We start from the raw sequence: 20,000 nt of genomic DNA, 5'->3' as shown, positions 1-20,000 counted from the left end.
ACTAACTTCACTACATCCAAGTGAGAGGAAGATTCTCTTTGGTCTTCCTCTCAGCCTCCTTCCTGCCTGGCAGGTCCAACCTCAACATCCTTCTAGCGATATACCCTACTATCCCTCCTCTGTACGTGTCCAAACCATCTCAGTCTGGCCTCTCTCATGGCTTTATCTCCAAAAAACACCTGACATGCGCTGTCCCCTCTGATGTAACTCGTTCCTGATCCTATCCATCCTTCCCTGTTACTCCCAGAGAGAACCTCAACATCCTCAGCGAGAAGGGGAGAGACATGCAGCAAACGGGACTCGAACACGCAACGCACATATAGGCCTAGAGCCTATATGTGGCATGCGACTGGACCACTATAGGCCAGCGGGCGCCCCTTCCCTTTTTATCTTGCTGATATTTTCCTATCACACATCACAACTGGCACTTTTCTCCACCCATTCCATGCAACCTATACTTCGTCCCCTCTTTTCCACACTCTTCCATTGCTCTGAAATGTTGACCCTAAAAGTACTTAAAAGTCCTCCACCTTCTTCACTCCCTGTAACCTCACCGTTCCACTTGGGTTCATCTCGTTACAAAAAAATATAACCTTAATATAATAATAATAATAAATTGAACAATGGGTTTGACTGTGTAACTAACCCATTCTGACCGGGCACCCATTTTGGTGTCGGCATCATGTTATGCTTTAGCTATTTAAAAATAGCAGATCTACAAGCTCATAGCGCGCCACCGAGTGGCGCGCTACGAGCTTGTAGGTCTGCTATTTTTTGAAAAATCGAAGAACGACTGTGACATTTTTAGAATCTGATCTCAGGTCAGAATGGGTTCATCAGGACCAGTGTGTGTCCGGCGGAAACCTCGTATGAATCTGATCTCAGGTCAGAATGGGCTAATGTCCCCGCCGTGCAGAACTCACATTTGCAGTGCTTGTCGCAGAGCGCGGCCTGCCTCATGTCACACAGCCGTATGGAGCCCTTGCTGCTGCTGTAGGCCAGCGTGTGACACTGCTGCGGGTGGAACTCTGCCGACGTGATGACCTCCGTCAGCTCCTCCATGTTGGACGGCTTGATGTCCACGATGTCTGAGAGGGACGGGACGCTAAGGAAGGAGAACGCTACGGCCCGGTGCTATAGTTGGCTATGGTAATGTGTTGGACTGCAATGCGTATAAGCCGCTCTGTCCCCCCTTGCGGGATTCGAACCCACGTGGGAGACCAAATATCATCTACCGATCATTGTCCCACCGGCGTCTAAATGTCCCAGGGAAGAGTATAGACAGGCCACCTCCGGCCACTGCAGATGTACTAGTTATAGTACAGTGGGCGGCGGTGGCTCAGGGGTAGAGTGCCTGGATGGTAACCGTAAGGTTGCCAGTTCGAACCCGGGCTCCCCCAGAGTTACTGTCGAAGTGTCCTTGAGCAAGACACTGAACCCCTAATTGCTCCCGATGTGCTAGTTGGTGCCTTGCATGGTTTCCCCTGCCATCGGTGTATGAATGTGTGTGTGAATGGGTGAATGTAATGCACAATCTCTGTAAAGCGCCTTGGATAAAGGCGCTATATAAATGCACCATTTACCATTTACAGTGTATTAACATACTCTGCCATACAAGATTGGTTAAAATAATGTTTAATTCATCAAAATAAGTTCTGGGTTGTATAGCTTTTAAATAGAGATGCAAAGAGAGTGTTGTTATTTCTTTTTTAAATTTGTTCTGTATTTATGGACAATTCCTAATGTTTCTTTGAAGATTTTGTTTTGTATTTGTGCTGCCATGGGGATGTGGGGGGGGGGGGGGGACATATATGTCAACAATTGCTTTGAAATGACTATGTTGTAAAGAAAAATCAATAAACATGTTTAAAAAAAAAACAATTATGTCAATATCTGTGAAAATAACAGATTATTTTTTGACCATTTCGACAGGGCATTTTGTATGGCCGATGTGGCCGATTTCGATACGCTACCGATTGTCCATCTCTACTTTTAACCCATTCTGAACGGGCACCCATTTTGGTGTCAGCATCATGTTATGCTTTAGCTATTTAAAAATAGCAGATCTACAAGCTCATATCGCGCCACCGAGTGGCGCGATACGAGCTTGTAGGTCTGCTATTTTTGAAAAATCGAAGAGCGACTGACATTTTTAGAATCTGATCTCAGGTCAGAATGGGTTAATCAGACCAGTGTGTGTCCGGCGGAAACCTCGTATGAATCTGATCTCAGGTCAGAATGGGTTAAACAGTAAATCTCTGTCGTGTGTACTATATGTCTTATCGTGCATGTGTGCATGTGTGTGTGTGTGTGTGTGTGTGTGTGTGCGTGCGTGCGCGCATGCTTTCGAACGAGCGTGTGTGTGCATGCCCTCGACGCTGCTGAAGGATACTGAAGCTGCGGTCGGTGATCTCCAGGTTCCACAGGTTGATGCGCAGGTCGTCGGTGGAGATGTAGGTCTGCAGGTCGGAGTTGACGGAGATGGAGTTGATGTGGTAGGTGTGTGCGTTGCTGAACACGCGCCTGGCCGTGGCCTCCACCATCAGGTCCATGGGCTGCAGCACCGGCACCTATACAGGAGACCAAAGCAAAGCAAAGAAGGTTCTTTGGTTACCCAGGGAAGTGGACTAAGCTCGTTTTTTACAGCCACACCCTGCTCATAGAACATTTCATGGTAGGGGGTTCAATGCCTTGCTCGAGGGCACTTCAGCGGTGGTGATTTTAACGTGCCGGTCCGGGGATTCGAACTGGCGACCATTCCGGTATCAAAACCGCTCCGCAAACCGTTCGGCCAACGCCGCCCACCAAAGAGGAGGAGGACGAACCGTTTGGCTTCAATGACACTATAGGGCTGGGCCACTTCAAATCAATCAATTCAAAACTGTGTTCGTCAAATATGTTGTGTCCAAACTATATTTGACTAAGTATGGTGCAGCCATACACTACACGTCCAATCAGAAGTAGGTCAAACAGTTGGATTAAAATTATTATATAAGATCCAACATGTCAGTCCTATAACATTCGGGTAATCTCTGAACCAAATGAAAACTGAGTAGACTTTAATGACTACAGTCTTCTGAAAATAACCTCACTTCACTCTTATACCTCCAGGCATCCGCATGACATTTGCTACAGAAAAAGCTTGTGTCACGTGGAATCTGTTCTTATAAGGGATTTCAGTTTTATTTTTAATTCGATTTTTCTGTTTTATTGGATAATACAGAGGAGGAAAACAGGAATGACGTGGTGCAGAGAAAAGGAAATCACACGGGGTTGTTATGAGTCATGTTGAGTCAGGAACCCCATGACATCCTCATTAGGTCTGTGCCTAAACCACTTAAAGTTCAGTGAATTTCAACCTGTGGCTCAGGGCTCACAGGTGGGCTGCAAGAGTATTGTTAAGTGGGCCCCAAAACTAATTGGCAAACACTAAAGATTTGAATGATAGAATAACACTAACAACCTTTTTTATTATGTCAAAAAGAAAAGAACTGTATGGTATTCTTATCTTTAAAAACCTTGAAAAGTTAGTTTTCATTGGGATACTCTATGTACTATGTTTGTTCCATTGGACTAAGCCAGTCGGTTGATTGATCAATACAATACAAATGCTTATTAACCCATTCTGACCTGAGATCAGATTCATACGAGGTTTCCGCCGGACACACACTGGTCCTGATGAACCCATTCTGACCTGAGATCAGATTCTAAAAATGTCAGTCGTTCTTCGATTTTTTTCAAAAATAGCAGACCTACAAGCTCGTATCGCGCCACTCGGTGGCGTGATATGAGCTTGTAGATCTGCTATTTTTAAATAGCTAAAGCATAACATGATGCCAACACCAAAATGGGTGCCCGGTCAGAATGGGTTAAATGCACCCATCCGAGTTATCTGACCACTTAATACAGCAGCAATACAGAATAACTTTATTTATTGAACGAAACAGGCTTAAGTGCTTTATAGGTGCTTTATCTTGCTTTATTTAATTTATATTTCTCAAAGTGCTCTATCTTGCTTTAGTTAATAGCAAGATAAAATGCAGCGATAAGGGGACACAAAAATGTCATTAAAATCAATTGAAACAAATTTAGACACATAGAAATTAGGAAATAAACGCAGATAAAAAATAGGCAATAAAAACGAAGAAAACGGCCTTGATATAAGGTTTTCAGAAGGGATTTAAAAGACGACACTGCCTAGGGGCCCCGGCAGCGAATAAAACGGATCACACCGGGTGACGAGACAAGTTTTTTAGGAACACCCAAGAGAGCCCTATGTGAGGATCTATAAGGCTGCACTCGTAATGCACCAGCATAATATCTCAAATACAATGGCGAGGCTGCCCTTACGAGACTTTAAAAGTCATCAGTAAAATCTCGTAGCATGGGGTGTAAATGGTCATGTTTCTTAGAATTGGTTAATAATCTAGCAGCTGAATTTGAAGATCGTTATAGGAGACACTGCCTTGTTACTGAGACCCGAGTGCAGGGACTTGTAGTCATTTAACCCATTCTGACCTGAGATCAGATTCATACGAGGTTTCCGCCGGACACACACTGGTCTGATGAACCCATTCTGACCTGAGATCAGATTCTAAAAATGTCAGTCGCTCTTCGATTTTACAAAAATAGCAGACCTACAAGCTCGTAGCGCGCCACTCGGTGGCGCGATATGAGCTTGTAGATCTGCTATTTTTCAATAGCTAAAGCATAACATGATGCTAACACCAAAATGGGTGCCCGGTCAGAATGGGTAACTAAATGAAAGCATGGATGACCTTTACAAGGTTTTGCAAATGCATTTTTCTACACTGTATGTCTAATTTATTCACAGCTTCGGCCACACAATTATTCTGTGAATGGCTTTGTTTTGAAATCGTAACCATCGACATGCAGACTTTAATTTACAACGTTTGCGAAACATCATTGTCCTGTCATAGACATAGTCATAGACATGTTCAATGTCCTTCATGTATCAATAATTGTTAAATGATTCTCCAGAGACAATTTTCAGATGGAATTTTCAAATCAACTTGGTGCTTTAAAGGTATATTCAGTGATTTCACTTAATTCAAATATCACTTATTTTTTTGTTTTGTTGTGATAATCCTCCCTACTATAGAGTGTGCTGGCCATATAAGGAGTTCCTCCCTGTCCCCAGTTAACCCCTGGGGGTCAAAAAACCTTAGGTTTCGTTTTTGACTCTCTATCCTGATTGGACGAAAGGCTGGGTCCCACAGCCAAAAACGAAACCTAAGGTTTTTTTAGTGAAATCACTGAATATACCTTTAAACTGCAAGTGCAACGATAACGTAAATTTGACCCCCCAAAAAATAGTGAAGTTTGCCGTATTGGACTCTCAAGCACATTTAAAGTATGTGCAAGATAAATAATAAAGAGTAAAGAGAGCCTACTGTCAGCTGTCCAGCAGTCCGAATATCATTAAATTACATTTCAGAACGGTAGACCTGAGGCCTACCATTGCGTTGCACATCTATGCACGAAATGTCTATGTTCACAGGCTTCTGTGTGCGGCCTAGAGGAGCAACTGAGCATGTGCGGCAGTACAAGTACAAACACCACTTGCGTTCGAGAAACCCAGCCAATGTGAGTGAGAGAGAGAGAGAGAGAGAGAGAGAGAGAGAGAGAGAGATGGAGAGAGGGTGGTGGAGGAGGAGGAGGAGAGGAGCCATGGCCTGAAGGCATCACTGGTTCCTGCTGAGGAATGATAACTATACTCGGCTGAATTAAAATGATGACACACACACACACACACACACACACACACACACACACACACACACACACACACACACACACACACACACACACACACACACACACACACACACACAGCTTCAAAGACTCCCAGCTCCCCCCCCACCCTCCAAGATAAACCTCACACAAAAGAAAGAAGGGGGAGGGGGGGTGGGAGTGATGGAGGAGAACAAATCAACTGCTTCTTCTACTCTTTCTTCTTCCCTCCGTGGCGGACATTGATGGAGAGAGAGAGAGAGAGCGAGAGAGAGAGAGAGAGATGGAGAGAGAGAGAGAGTGATGGAGAGAGAGGGAGGGAGGGCAGTGCAGTGCAGTGGGCTGCTGTAGCTCGGCGGGTGGTGCGTTCATTTCTCTGTCATTCAAGCGGCTGCACGCGGAGCGAGAGAGACATGGCTCGGTATTAACCTGTAACCCTGCATCCATGCACCCCCATGCATGCTTCTGATAAGACACGGCGACACACGCCTCGGCCTGCAGACTGACCCCCATTCTGACTCCACGGGATCCTAAAGCACTTGAACTCCACGCGGCCTCCCCTGCTTTGAGCACGTCACTATAGTGCTCACTGCTCAGAACTACTCACTACAGACAAACATCTGACCACGGCCTCCCTGCTTTGAGCACGTCACTAGTGCTCACTATCCCATTCTGACCTGAGATCAGATTCATACGAGGTTTCCGCCGGACACACACTGGTCTGATTAACCCATTCTGACCTGAGATCAGATTCTAAAAATGTCAGTCGTTCTTCGATTTTTCAAAAAATAGCAGACCTACAAGCTCGTATCGCGCCACTCGGTGGCGCGATATGAGCTTGTAGATCTGCTATTTTTAAATAGCTAAAGCATAACATGATGCTGACACCAAAATGGGTGCCCGGTCAGAATGGGTTAAGAAAAATAGAAAATAATGCATCACTATTGCGTTAATATACAGTGAGTGAATATACAATGGACCATAATGGAAACAAGCCCCCCCCCCCCCTCTCTCCTGTGTTATCCTTTTGTTATTCAATCAACCAATCAACCAATGAAAATGCCAAATACTTCCAGCTGGTTGACTCAATCAATGATCTTGGATGTATTGGATGACAAATACATGGTTTGGTCTTCCAATATGGATGTGTTGATGCAGTATTTCTTTTTAACCCATTTTGGGCAGGAACCCCTTTTGGTGTTAGCATCATGTCATGCTTTAGCTATTGAAAAATAGCAGATCTACAAGCTCGTAGTGCGCCACCGAGTGGCGCGCTACGAGCTTGTAGGTCTGCTGTTTTTGAAAAACCTGAAGAACGACCGACGTATAGAAACATAGCTTTTTCAGAAAACTGTCAGGATGTATAGAAGACATTTCTAGAATCTGATCTCAGGTTCTCAAATGGGTTAAGTACCGCAGACCTTTTTCTTCATTTTCTCTTAAATATCATTCCCTCCTCGGCGGGGTTCCTCATCCCTCTCCCCTGAAACAGGATTATCACACACAATGCTGGCCTGTCCCCCCCAGGTGGCTGTGATCCCCCCCGGCCCGGACGCGCACACAAAGAGAGGGTCCGACACGCTGAACACCCCACTAATGTGTTATGGCAGGGATGCTGCACACACACACACACACACACTGAATACAGACACACTACACTGTCTGCTTGGGCTCTTTGTGTGAAAATTAAAGAGCAGGAGGTAGCAGAGTGATAAGGATGAGAGAGAGAGAGAGAGACAGAGAGAGAGAGACAGCCAGAGACAGAGACAGAGAGAGAGAGACAGAGAGAGAGAGACAGCCAGAGACAGAGACAGAGAGAGAGAGAGAGAAGATGATGCTCTGGTCATGGTATTCATTTCAGTGCACATATCGATCAGTCACTCTCTAGGTCTGGAACACTTGATTGTGTGTTCGGAGCCCACAGGGAACACCATCAGCATCGAGGCTGAACGCAGGACATCAATCGTGTTCTGAAAATGGGACGAACTAACTGTGTTTCTCCTGCATGAAACTACAAAGTGCGCCGTTGCATTTTTTTACCCGTTTTGACCTGAGATCAGATTCTAAAAATGTCTTCGACTACGTCCTGACAGTTTTCTGAAGAAGCTGTGTTTCTGTGTCGGTCGTTCTTCGATTTTTCAAAAAAAATAGCAGACCTACAAGCTCGTAGTGCGCCACTCGGTGGCGCGCTATGAGCTTGTAGATCTGCTATTTTTCAATAGCTAAAGCATAACATAATGCTAACACCAAATTTATATTTATATTATATAATTATCATATTATATATATTTATTACTTTAATTCCTTTTTCATAACCTGCAATCCCTTTTCCGTGCGTCTTCCGTGCGTCTTGGTAAAAGCACTGTTGAATTGCTGTCGTGAATGTTTGTCTATAAATGTGCAAGGCAAATAAATATATTGAAATAATGCATTTGCATGTTATACTACTTACATACTGTATATTGTATGTATATACAGCATAATATACTGTATCTACAGTATATTCATACGATATAGGATGTGTGGATATACTACACTGACGCATTTGAACGGTTCCTGTCCATGACCCACTAAGTGCAATATCGCATAGCGCTGGTGAAAGATTTAACATTCTCTGCACTCATAAACTATTAATGGCTATACTGTAGTAGAAGCCACAATTCTCAATTCTTGCCCCCGAGGGATATTATTAGTATATTATAATTACTGACTTATGAGTTTCTGGTTCCCTCCCCAACAGAAAAGCGGTTTACCAGTCAGTATGATGAAAGAGGCCTCTCTTACCCTGGGCTATACTGAATCACATTACGCTTGTATTCCTCGTTACGAGGACTGATACGGGTGTCTAGGTTTTATTGTAGCAAGTGGGAGGCATTTCTGTTTTAATGGATTAATCAGGGTATTTTGTTCATTTCTACGGTCATCATTTCGTAAACTGCATGAACTATAGTTCATCAGCCCATAATATGGCCTGTCTCTACCAAAATCAGTTTCTAAATTGACCTGCCGTTCCTGAATCATCTTGCTGCCACAATTCGATCGCCTGATGTCACGAAATCAACCTGATGTTGCTAAATCAGCCCATTGTGGAAATGCTTCAAAATCAGCCTGGTTTATTTCAAAATCAATCTAAAGTTGCTAAAAAAAGATTCTGACGTCGCCAAATCAATCTGGTGCCTCGGAATCCGCCCCGATAGTTAAATCAATCAAAGACATTGCTTTTAAAGCTCAAATCAGTTCAGTCAGATAACTCACAAATAGATTGAACCAATATTTATTATAAAAGAATGAGAATTCAAGTGTGGATATAATATTTCATCTTGGCTCTGCTAAAAAAAAAAATCTCCCCGCTGAGCACAGACAGTTAGCACAATTAGACACAATTGAAACAATTAGATCATTAAAACCATTAAGAGCAGGGATATAGGTTAGCTCTGGTCCATATAGCCTTCTACTGCTTCGATTCTGCCCTGCAGTAAGGCTATGTGACTTTCCGTTTTAAATCTCAAATCGAAATCAGACCAGCCTCTCCGCTTTTGTGGAAATCTCACGAACGTTTGACCTACTCACCAATACAAAGATGGGTTGTGTCAATAGAAAGACTACTTTCCTTAGTGGACTACTTAGCCTGAATCGAAGCAGTAGAAGGCTATGGACCAGAGCTAGGATATAGGTATACAATAACAACCCCCCATGGGCAACAGAACTAATAGCAGAGCCCACTGGTGGTGCTAGGGTGGCGGTAACCTCGCCTCACCAGGCTTTCCACCACCTCGGAGGAAAGCCTGGTCTCTGTTTCAAAAGTCCGTATGATCCTGTCGGGAGCGGATGATATCGTTACGTCGTGTTGTAGTATTGTTTTGTAGTCGACAGGCAGGAACAACAGGCGAGGGAAAAGGAAGGTTCCTTCATTTTCCCTCAACAAAAGCTCTCGTAGCCTGTAGCTTTTATTGAGAAAAATCGGTTTGAGGGAAAAGGAAGTTGCCGCCTGTTGTTCCTGCCTGTACGATATCATCCGCTCCCGCCCGGATCATATACCGAAATGAAATGGTGCCCAGGCTAGGGTGGCGGTGGGAGCAAACAGCGCATAACAACAACCAGGAACGCAGGAAGAACGCAGACTTATACAGTAGGTGAGCTTAATTACCCCGCCCAATTGGTCAGTTGCAGCTGCCACATCAGCATGTGACGTGTGGGTCTTGCATAACACTGAGTATTAGTGCAGCGTATTAACCCCTCGTGTATACCTATTACCTGACTGAACTAACTCCGCACACTACTTATCATAAATGTACAGTATATTATAATACTACATAGAAAGTAATGAACCAATAACCTTTTCTGTTTTACTCCAAAAATACTTTTTTGGAGTATGTTTTTTCTTTTTTGCACACATGCAAAAAAATACATTTGGAAATGTTGACTATGCACATGTCTCAGGACAGAAGAACACTCTAATCACTCGTCAATTTCTTGACGAAGCTGAATGGGAGGGGGTTGAATGGCTCAAAAGTTGCAATTCATCACACAAAGATGATTTATTTGCCTGATGAAGGACTGGCACCCAAACGTTGCAATATATACTATACCAATGTAAGTTATAGTGTGCAGGTATTTATTTTTGTTTGCAGCGCAAATAACTCAAACTATGGTTTCACATTTCAGCGGAGATAGTTTCCATCCAGTTGTTGAGCTATGTGAGATGGTTTTTGCGGTGTGCGTGCGTGCGTGTGGGGTGTGTGTATGTGAGTGTGTGTGCGTGCGTGTGTGTGTGTGTGTGAGTGTGTGTGTGCATGCGTGCGTGTGTGTGTGCGTGCATGCGTCCCCTCACCCGCAGTGATGTGATGGTCGATGGGTCTCTGATGCGTCCGTCATCATCTTTCAGGTTGTATCCTTCTGGACGCTTGTCTCTCTCGCTGATCTTCCACAGCTTCACCGTCTTGTCTGGGAGGACACACACACACGCGCGCACACACACACACACACACACACACACACACACACACGCACGCATGCACGTACACACACACACACAAAACTACAGTTACAAATGCCTCCCCACAGTGAGCGTGATATGCAGGAAGCGAGCGGGGGGGTTGCTGTTCAATCTGGCATGTTTCTGGGCAGCAGCCACAGCCTGGTTGATGAACAACGGTGAACAACGGTGCCGTGAAGATTCTCATGTCGACATCGACATCAATCGACCAAGTACCAACAGTCCATTATCCCCCCCCCCCCCCCCCTCCGCGAAACAAAAAAGACTCTCGACAACTTTAACCCATTTTGACCTGAGATCAGATTCTAAAACGTCTTCTACATCCTGACGGTTTTCTGAAAATGTCAGTCGTTCTTTGATAATAAAAAAAAATAGCAGACCTGCAAGCTCGTAGATCTGCTATTTTTTCCATAGCTAAAGCATAACATAATGCTAACACCAAAAGGGGTTTCCGACCCAAAATGGGTTTTAAAACTCTTAACAGTCCAGTGTTACATAAACAGTGGTGTAAAAACCTCTTCTCCCTTTATTGATAGGTTGAAAGTAATCTGACAGACACGCGGCAAAGGCCGTCGAACCTGCGGCACGCCGTTATAGGCTGGCTCAGTGTTTTCCCAGAGCGCTAGCAAACTCGGTGGCTAGGCTAGCTAGTTTCTTGGGACATCTGTGGTCGTAGTGACAAAATCTGTCATTAAAAATATATATCTTGGCCCAGGCCGTAGCGTAACGGTCTGGGCACCGGACTGGTAATCCAGTCGCAGTGTGCCGCGGGTTCGACTCCCGGACCCGACACGGCCTTTACTGCATGTCATCCCCCCATCTCTCTCCCGTTTCCTGTCAGCCTACTGTCTGTCCCTTCAAAAAAATCAATAAAAGGCGTAAGCCGCAAAAAAAAATAAAAATATATATATATATATATATATATATATCTTTTCAGCGATTTTCGTCTCGTTCCTGACCGCATCACTGTCGTGGCAATAATCACGTTAAACCACACCCTCTCGTGTAATATTGCTTAAATAAGTACTTTGTTACTTTCCGCCATTGTATACATGAACAACATGTTACGACCCTGCCTGGTCCAGTGGACATGAGGATGACAGCGGCGTGGACGAGAGCTGGTCTCAGGTCAGAGAGTATATAGCTCGCCACGGGACCCTCCATCTGCTGCAGCAACCGCTACAGCACCGCCGTGGCAACCATGCATGATGCTGACAATCTGCAAGCTGTCATGTCTGCCCAGTGTGTGTGCGTGCGTGCGCGCGCGCGTGCCTGCGTGTGTGTGTATGTGTGTGTGTGTGTGTGTGGGGGGGGTGTATGTGTTTGTATTGCTTGTGTATACTTGTGAGGACCAAGGGCTTCATTTTCGTCACCCGCTAAACCCCTTATGCCTAAACTTCTTTGCCTTTTTTTTATTATTTTGAAAAACAATTTTGAATAGTTCAACTAGCCAATCTACATTGACACGTTGTGAGCTTGTAGACTGGCCAATTTAAACTATTCAAAAATGTTTAGCAAAATAGTAAAAGGGTTTGTGGTGACGAAAATGGAGCCTCAAATGTCCCGACAAGTGTAGTGTGGAGTGTAGTGCGATGACCGTCTCACAAGAAAGAAATGGTTGTTTTATGGATACAACTGACTTTTACAGGAAGGTTGAGGGAGTGATTTACAATTAGAAAAAAGATTTCGCTTTTGGTTTTTGGATTAGACATTTTTAGAGTTCATGTTTAGGGGTTGGAATCAGAGTTCATGATGATTTATACCGAAATAAGAACAAGAGGTTGCACCTCAGAAATGGGTTTTCTCAGTGGAGTGCTAGACCCAAAATCCACTATACATATCAAAAGTTTAAAAAAAAATCATATGATTTATACTTGCGTGGCGGTATCATACATATTCATGGCCATGGTACATGGTACAGGGCAGCCGCTCCACGGATTTGTCTATAAGCTCACAACGCAGCGCTATGCATTGTGAGCTTGTCAATCATGCTATATGTTGGCTTTTATAGGCTTACGGTTAAAAATGCCAAAAATCATGAAAAATGCCATTCAGAAAACCGGTGTCCTAATAAAATGTTGATGTCCTCACAAGTATAGAAACAGAGAGTGTGTGTGTGTGTGTGTGTGTGTGTGTGTGTGTGTGTGTGTGTGTGTGTGTGTGTGTGTGTGTGTGCATGCGCATGCGTGTGCCGTGCGTGTGTGATGTGGCTGCAGCCATGCATGTAGGTTTTAATCTTCCTGGTGTCTGCTGTTGGCACAGGCTCAGTCAAGTGGAACACATGTAGTGAGAAGACTGTAGAGATTCTGGTGTGGTATTAGTAACAGTTTGCTTCAAGATAAATGTACAGTGCATGGCTATATTCTATTTGCCTTCTGTCACCCTGAGTATGTTCACCTTGACTGATGGTATATATATATACACACACGCACACGCAGCCACACACACACGCACACGCACACGTGTGTGTATACCAGTATGTACAGAGGGAGAGTCTCAAAATTACCCTCTCAATGTCAATAACAAATCCCACCACAAAAAAAAACCTGGACCCTCTCATGCTGTCATGTGTTTGCAACAGTCGCCATATTAGCACAGGACACCAACACCTGTGTCCAATTCAATCAATGATTACAATCATTTAGCAGACACTGTGTCAGCCGGAGCGGCTTACGCTTATGCAATATCAGTCAGAGTAAATGGCATTAGCACCATAGTCAGGGTAAATGTGTCTCTAAAACGATTTGCTCAATTAGAGATTGAAAACAATCTCCCAGTTTTCATTGTTAAAACAAATTAGGAGGGTTTCAAAAGAACCCGCATACAAACACTAATTGGTTTCCAAAGCAATGGGCGTATAGGTTTGTTAGCGGGTGTTCTCACCGTTGTTCTTCTAGCAACTACCGTGGATACAGAAAATGAAATCTCCAAATAGACATCAAATCTAGTCTAAATAACATGCAGCATAACGTGAACAAGTAACCAACACGCGGACTATATTACTATAGCATCTACTGCAGTGGTTCTCAACCTTTTTCTGGAAAAGAGCCCACAAATATGGAAGGCATTTGTGAGGTGGTTGGATGGATGGCTACAATTGGAGCATGTACTGTACTGTAGGGGCCTTAAAACCCATTTAGGCCTGACGTTGAAAGTCCTCTGAAAGAATATATATTCAAAGATTTGTGCCGCGATTTGTGTCACGATTTCTCAAAAATAACAGACCTACAAGCTTGTAGCGCGCCACTCGGTGGCGCGCTACAACTTGAAAACTTATTTTTCTAAGGTTTTAAAGAAAAGAAAAAAGACCATGAAATTCTTTATATATATTTAATATTATACTGTGTATATATATATTGGTATTTGCGTTATTGCATCATTCAAATCTTCGTTTTTATTTTGCCAATCATTTCGGTGCCCACTTGCAACTCTCCTCACAGCCCACCAGAGGGGGGCCCCCAGACAAGAGGTTGAGAAGCGCTGGTCCGTCGTCACTCACACTATGCTCTCCTGGGCCCAGCTAGCTTACCGTTGGTGGACAGCAGAAAGTAGGCGGCGTTCTGCTGCGGCAGCCATCTTATCTTGTTGATCTTCTCCTCGATCTCCAGGCTCTTCAGGTAGTCGAACTCGGGCTCGTGGCTCTGGAAGGTGCTGTAGACGTTGTACTCGCCTCTGCGCTGTGGCTGGCTCTTACTCTGCAGGGGGGAGACGGAGAGATATTTTTATTTAAGCAATGTTACACGAGAGGGTGTTATCGTCATTAACCCATTTTGACCTGGGAACGATTCTATAAATGCCTTCTAAATCCAGTTTTTCAGACAGTTTTCTGAAATACCTCATGTTTCTACTGTATGTCAGTCGTTCTCAACCTTTTTCGTGTCAAGGACCCCCAAAATGATATGTATTGTGTCCCAAGAAACTAGCTAGCCTAGCCACCGAGTCTGCTGCGCTCTGAGAGAAAAGCACGGCTGAATTCTTTGTTTTGATTAGCCGTTCCTCTATCGTGGTTTAAGCACGGCTAGAAAGCTGTTTCAACCAATGAGATTGCTTCCTCAAAACGACCTGTTGTATAATCAGGAATAATACAGTCACTAAACAAAACAAAAAGGGTTAAAAAGAAGACAGATTGATTGATTGATTGATTGATTGATTGATTAAAACATTTTTAATCGCATGGGGTGAGGAGATATTAGTTAATATGTTATGTGCTGTGAGCTTGTAGATCTGCCATTGTTAAAAATATTCTAAAAATATTGAAACACTAGAATTTCGCGGCCGCTCATCCCAGAGTTACGTTGCCGCGCACTATGGAAAGAAGTTGACTTCACATGTAGTAACGGATGTGTTATTAGTTATTATTATGTGTCCTTATTAGTGTAGTGTAGTCAACACGTTATGGCTCATACACACTGCCCGGTATTTGCTCGGATTATGCTGTCGGGGAGCATTTTTGGCGCTGGCCGACAAAACCGCTGATCTGACGTTAAGCGGTGCCCAAAAGGTAGATCAGGATCTACCAGTATAGATCACAAAGGCTTTGCAGGTAGACCACATAACATGGCCCTAAAAATATATATAATTTGAATATAAAAAAACGATTTTTGCATCTGCCGCTTGAGATGACCTGAGATGACTTGATTGATTGACATCAAAAAGGGCCTGTCAGCTCAAACACACAATGCAATACTTGTTGTTGCGTACAATCATCAGTAGCATAGTCAAATACCAAAAATCCTACGATTTCCATTTCCCCCCCTCTATTTCGCATTCCATGTGCGTTTGTCTTATAGTTGCTCTGGCCTCTGTACTACTGCCACCTACCGTCCATTTATTGTATTACACAGTGGGTGAAAGAAACACACCCCTTAAGACTAAACCCCACCCATCAGAGGTGTGGCGTCCAGAGGTACCTTTGACATGACATTTTGTGTGTGTGTGTGTGTGTGTGTGTGTGTGTGTGTGTGTGTGTGTGTGTGTGTGTGTGTGTGTGTGTGTGTGTGTGTGTGTGTGTGTGTGTGTGTGTGTGTGTGTGTGTGTGTGTATGTGTGTGTGTGTGTGTGTTTCGATGTGCAGGGCGTTGCTGAAAATGAGCACCTGTGCTCAGCTACTTCCCTGGGTAAATAAAGAATAAAAAAATGAAAGGTAAAAAAAGTGTGGGCAGCCCTGGTATAGATTATTATTTATATATATATATATATATATATATATTCATTCCGTGGGTAAATCCCTGTAGGCTACCCACATATTGGTAGCCTATATTAGCCCAATATTGGCGTTAGGCATTTCACTTGAATAATGTTGTGTGCGCACGTGCTCGTGCGGAGAAAGACAGTTATTTAATGAAACTCAAGATTATAACGTCCTGTCTCGCTGCCGCCGTGTATAGCCTGCATGGCTATTCCTGTGTGTGTGTGTGTGTGTGTGTGCGTGCGTGCGTGCGTGGCGTGGCGAGAGAGAGAGAGATCGTGGCTTCCAGGTGTGCGTGTGTGTGTGCGCAATCAAAAGTACTCGGCAGTATGGCTGGCATGCGAAATGGCGAATTCGAACGGTGTAATTGTAATAGTTTGTCACAAACCAACTACTGTCGAAGAACAATGTTGATGTAACTAAGAGATTCGCTGAGTGAGCGATATTTTATATACAGAGATTTAGAAGGAATAAGCAAAATCGTGAGGCGAAAATTCCTCTCCTTCCTTGTTTTTTTCTCCTGCGGACAGTGGACAGGACTGTCAGGGAGACTCGGAGATCAGAGCAGCACAGGCTGAGAGCTATTAGCCAATTAAAAGACGGGGTAGTAGTTGCCAGGTTCGCGAATTGTAAGCGAGTCGTAGTGTGTGTTGAATGGCATTTGAATGGCATTTGTGGGCTTGTGAATGAATTTTCTCACATGTAATTTGTGCTCACTTGCATAGACCTGGCGAATTTTGCGTGGTGAAAGGGCAACAGTGGTTAGTGTTCCGGGGGTGTGGGTGCTTCGGGCGATAGTGTTTGTAGTAAACAAATGCATTGGCGGCGTGAGTGTGGAAGGGGGGCATTTTTGGTGCCAGTGCAATGACCAGTGTTTGGCGGGTGTTGTTGAGTGTTGGCGTTGGGCACGATAGGAGGAGATAGGTCCCGAACACTGCGAAGGTAAGTGTGTGACGTCACTGCCGTGTGAGTGTGTGTGGGTGTAGTGTGTAAGATGGTGTTGTGGGTGTTGCAATAGTGACGTAGCTGTTGTGGCTTTGGGTTTCTTGCCATGTGTTGGGTACAACTTCTCACTTGTAAGAATAGATTTACAATCTTTTTTTTTTTTTCCTGGGGTCCATCCACGGAACCAAATCATTGCAGACGGGGGTCCGGGGCCCGGACATAAGAGGTAAAACCAGTGAAGGTAAAATAATGCTTGGAGATATTTCACATCTGTTTAATCAGATTACTACTTGCAAGGTTTCCCATGTTGCCATGTTCTTCGTTTCAGCCTCGGGGACAGTGGTATTTTCCTACTCTACTTTGTATAGCCCATACATTAGTATGGAATGAATGAATGCATGAATATGAGGAAGTATATTTTGGCTTGCAAGCAACATGTGGATCATGCAATAAAGCGCCGCTGAGTGGACGATGATCATGTGCTGGTCAACAGCTAGTTCCGTTCCATTCAGAGCATGTGAATGTGATGTCTAATCCGATTCAAGAAATGATGGCGTTAACATCAAGGATTATTGTGGCTAAATCTGTCTGACTGCCGTTGTCTGACCTGCCACTGACCTCACCATATACGTGACTGAAAATCATGTCTAAAACTTTAATCATTTAAATGTCAGTGGATATATATATATATAATGTATGTATATGTATATAAAGACTCAACCCATGCATCAGCATTTTCCCTAACTACTGAAATCCCATATGGTTGAGCCTTGAGTCCCTCAAGGCTCTATATTAGTGTCTTTTAAGTTGTCTGTTATTGTGGTGAAAGCTTTTTCTGGAAATAGCCAACAACAATCACCAAACTCATAACACGGCGGTGGAATGTGTGGAGTTTGTCGATCTGCTGTTTTCGCCGCACGACACCGTCGTACGACAAAAGCATGAAATGGGAACAAGGAAAATGGGTCGTTCGATCCGTTACGATGCACGACGTTTGGGGTCACACTGGAGAGTTCCCGTTTCCTCTTCCTGGAGGCTGCGATGGCGTGCGACGTGCGGCGGCGGCGTGCGAACGGGCTCTGCCTTACCTCTTGCTCCCTCTGGAAGACGACCACCCTGCCTCCTTTGTCCCCCGTGGCCAACAGCTCCCCCGACGCGTTAAACTCCACCGTCGATATAATGTCAGCTGCAGCACGGGAAAGCAGAGGAGGAGAGGGGGGAGAGGGAGAAGAAAATGTCAGAGTGGAGACACACACAGACAACGCTATCCAAGCTTTCAGTCAGGAAAAGGAAGACAGGCCTTTTTGAGTGAACCTGCTGCAGTGCAAAGACCTCAGGGTGGGAACGTCAGCGACGAGAGATTTGGTGTGAAGAGAGAGGGAGGGCTATAAGCAGGAACTAAATGGTCATTGGTCGGTGCTGTGCTATGCGGACAAAATCACACTATCACACAATAGTTCTGACCAAATACCTTGTGGTATATGGATGGGGACCTATAACTGCAGTTGACTGAACAATGAGATTTTCTTTGATAGTAATGCCCATATATAAGTGGGTATAGAGTAAAAAATAATAACAATAAAAAGAACATTATAGAATAGTCAGGTGTGTTAAGAAAATTGCATCATTTTACTGTGATCAATGCAGCCTTTAAACACTAACACAAGCCATATCACGACGTGATGAGAGCCCCAAATCCCACACTGGCTATATATCTCGTTTCATATCACAATATTGATAATAAGGTCGATGTATTACCCAGCCTTGGTATATGAACCTATACTGTAGGATGGGGGGGGGGGTAGAGACAATATTGTGGAAGAAATCACCATATGAACCCTCCCCACGCACACACGTCATGCACACGCGCACATGTGTGCAGACCCCCCCGACCCCCCACACACACACACACACACACACCGCCAAACGATCAGTCAGATAATAACGTTCCTACCTCCGTATGCACCTCAAGCGTGCCACGGTCGCTTCACCGAGTGTGTCATTCATCTCTCTCTCTCTCTCTCTCTCTCTCTCTGGCTCTCTCTCTCTCCTCCTAACGGTACTTGATATCAATATCCGTCCCACAGGAGACCCGCTGGAGTCTGATAACAACTGACTCCAGACCATCGTTACGGCGTGGGCTACACGCGGTCCGATGTGAAGAGAACCTGATTTAACGGACCGTCTACACTTAACCCATTCTGACCGGGCACCCATTTTGGTGTTGGCATCATGTTATGCTTTAGCTATTTAAAAATAGCAGATCTACAAGCTCGTATCGCGCCACCGAGTGGCGCGATACGAGCTTGTAGGTCTGCTATTTTTGAAAAATCGAAGAGCGACTGACATTTTTAGAATCTGATCTCAGGTCAGAATGGGTTCATCAGACCAGTGTGTGTCCGGCGGAAACCTCGTATGAATCTGATCTCAGGTCAGAATGGGTTAAAGGACACTCAATTAAACGACGACCGCGCTTCTATTACTTTTCTGCAGAATCATGCAGTGTGTCTGAGGAATGCTAATGCCTATATATACTGCTGTGTAATACAGTATACCCCGGCGGTGGTGGTGGGTCGCAAAACAAAGACAAGCCGATCCACAAGATCAAAGCAGCGGCGTGTCCTGCCGGCACGTTGTGAGCTTGCAGATCTGCTGTTTTGTTCTCCAGCGTGCGACGACACCGCGGGGCACACGAGTATATATATACGGATCAGGCTTTTTAAAAATGCGACACCGTGCCATCTCTGCTGTGCTCCGTGAGATCTAACACGGCTATACCTCCTCCATTATCCTGCAGCCTCATACAAAAAGTAAAAACGAGGTGACGACGTACCCTTGGTGTACTTCTTCTTCTCCTCCTCACGGACATGCATCTGCCTGGCTTTAAGAGAGATACCGGCGCCAACTGTAATTACTGCAGAGCCCAGGGCTGAGCGTGCACTCTGACCGCACACACACACACATGCTCGCTTGCGCGCGCACGCACGCACACACACGTACAGCGCACGCACAGCACGCTAACGTTGGACTGTCACACACACACACACACACACCGTGGCACAGTCTCAGCCCTCTGCCTAACTCCAACAATAATTTTAAACATGTTACTAAGTGAGAG

The 20,000-nt window shown here is 44.6% G+C and overlaps 1 protein-coding gene across 2 annotated transcripts in view; it reads right to left on the bottom strand.

The window, feature by feature from the left end:
• LOC310873108 (serine/threonine-protein phosphatase 2A 55 kDa regulatory subunit B beta isoform) overlaps positions 1-20,000 on the bottom strand; it is a 90,980-nt gene that overhangs the window by 11,237 nt on the left and 59,743 nt on the right. For both annotated transcript variants that reach the window (XM_083785404.1, XM_083785403.1), the window contains exons 2-6: positions 17,971-18,068; positions 14,280-14,445; positions 10,586-10,698; positions 2,393-2,570; positions 924-1,088 (exon numbers count right to left, since the gene is read on the bottom strand). In XM_083785404.1, the coding sequence (XP_083641530.1) occupies positions 924-1,088; positions 2,393-2,570; positions 10,586-10,698; positions 14,280-14,445; positions 17,971-18,068 (720 nt within the window). The remainder of the gene's footprint in view (positions 1-923; positions 1,089-2,392; positions 2,571-10,585; positions 10,699-14,279; positions 14,446-17,970; positions 18,069-20,000) is intronic.

The sequence above is a fragment of the Protomyctophum parallelum genome (genome assembly GCF_964188405.1).
Source record: "Protomyctophum parallelum genome assembly, chromosome: 16".
NCBI classification, from domain to species: Eukaryota; Metazoa; Chordata; class Actinopteri; order Myctophiformes; family Myctophidae; genus Protomyctophum; species Protomyctophum parallelum.
This window is presented reverse-complemented; position numbering and strand designations above follow the sequence as displayed.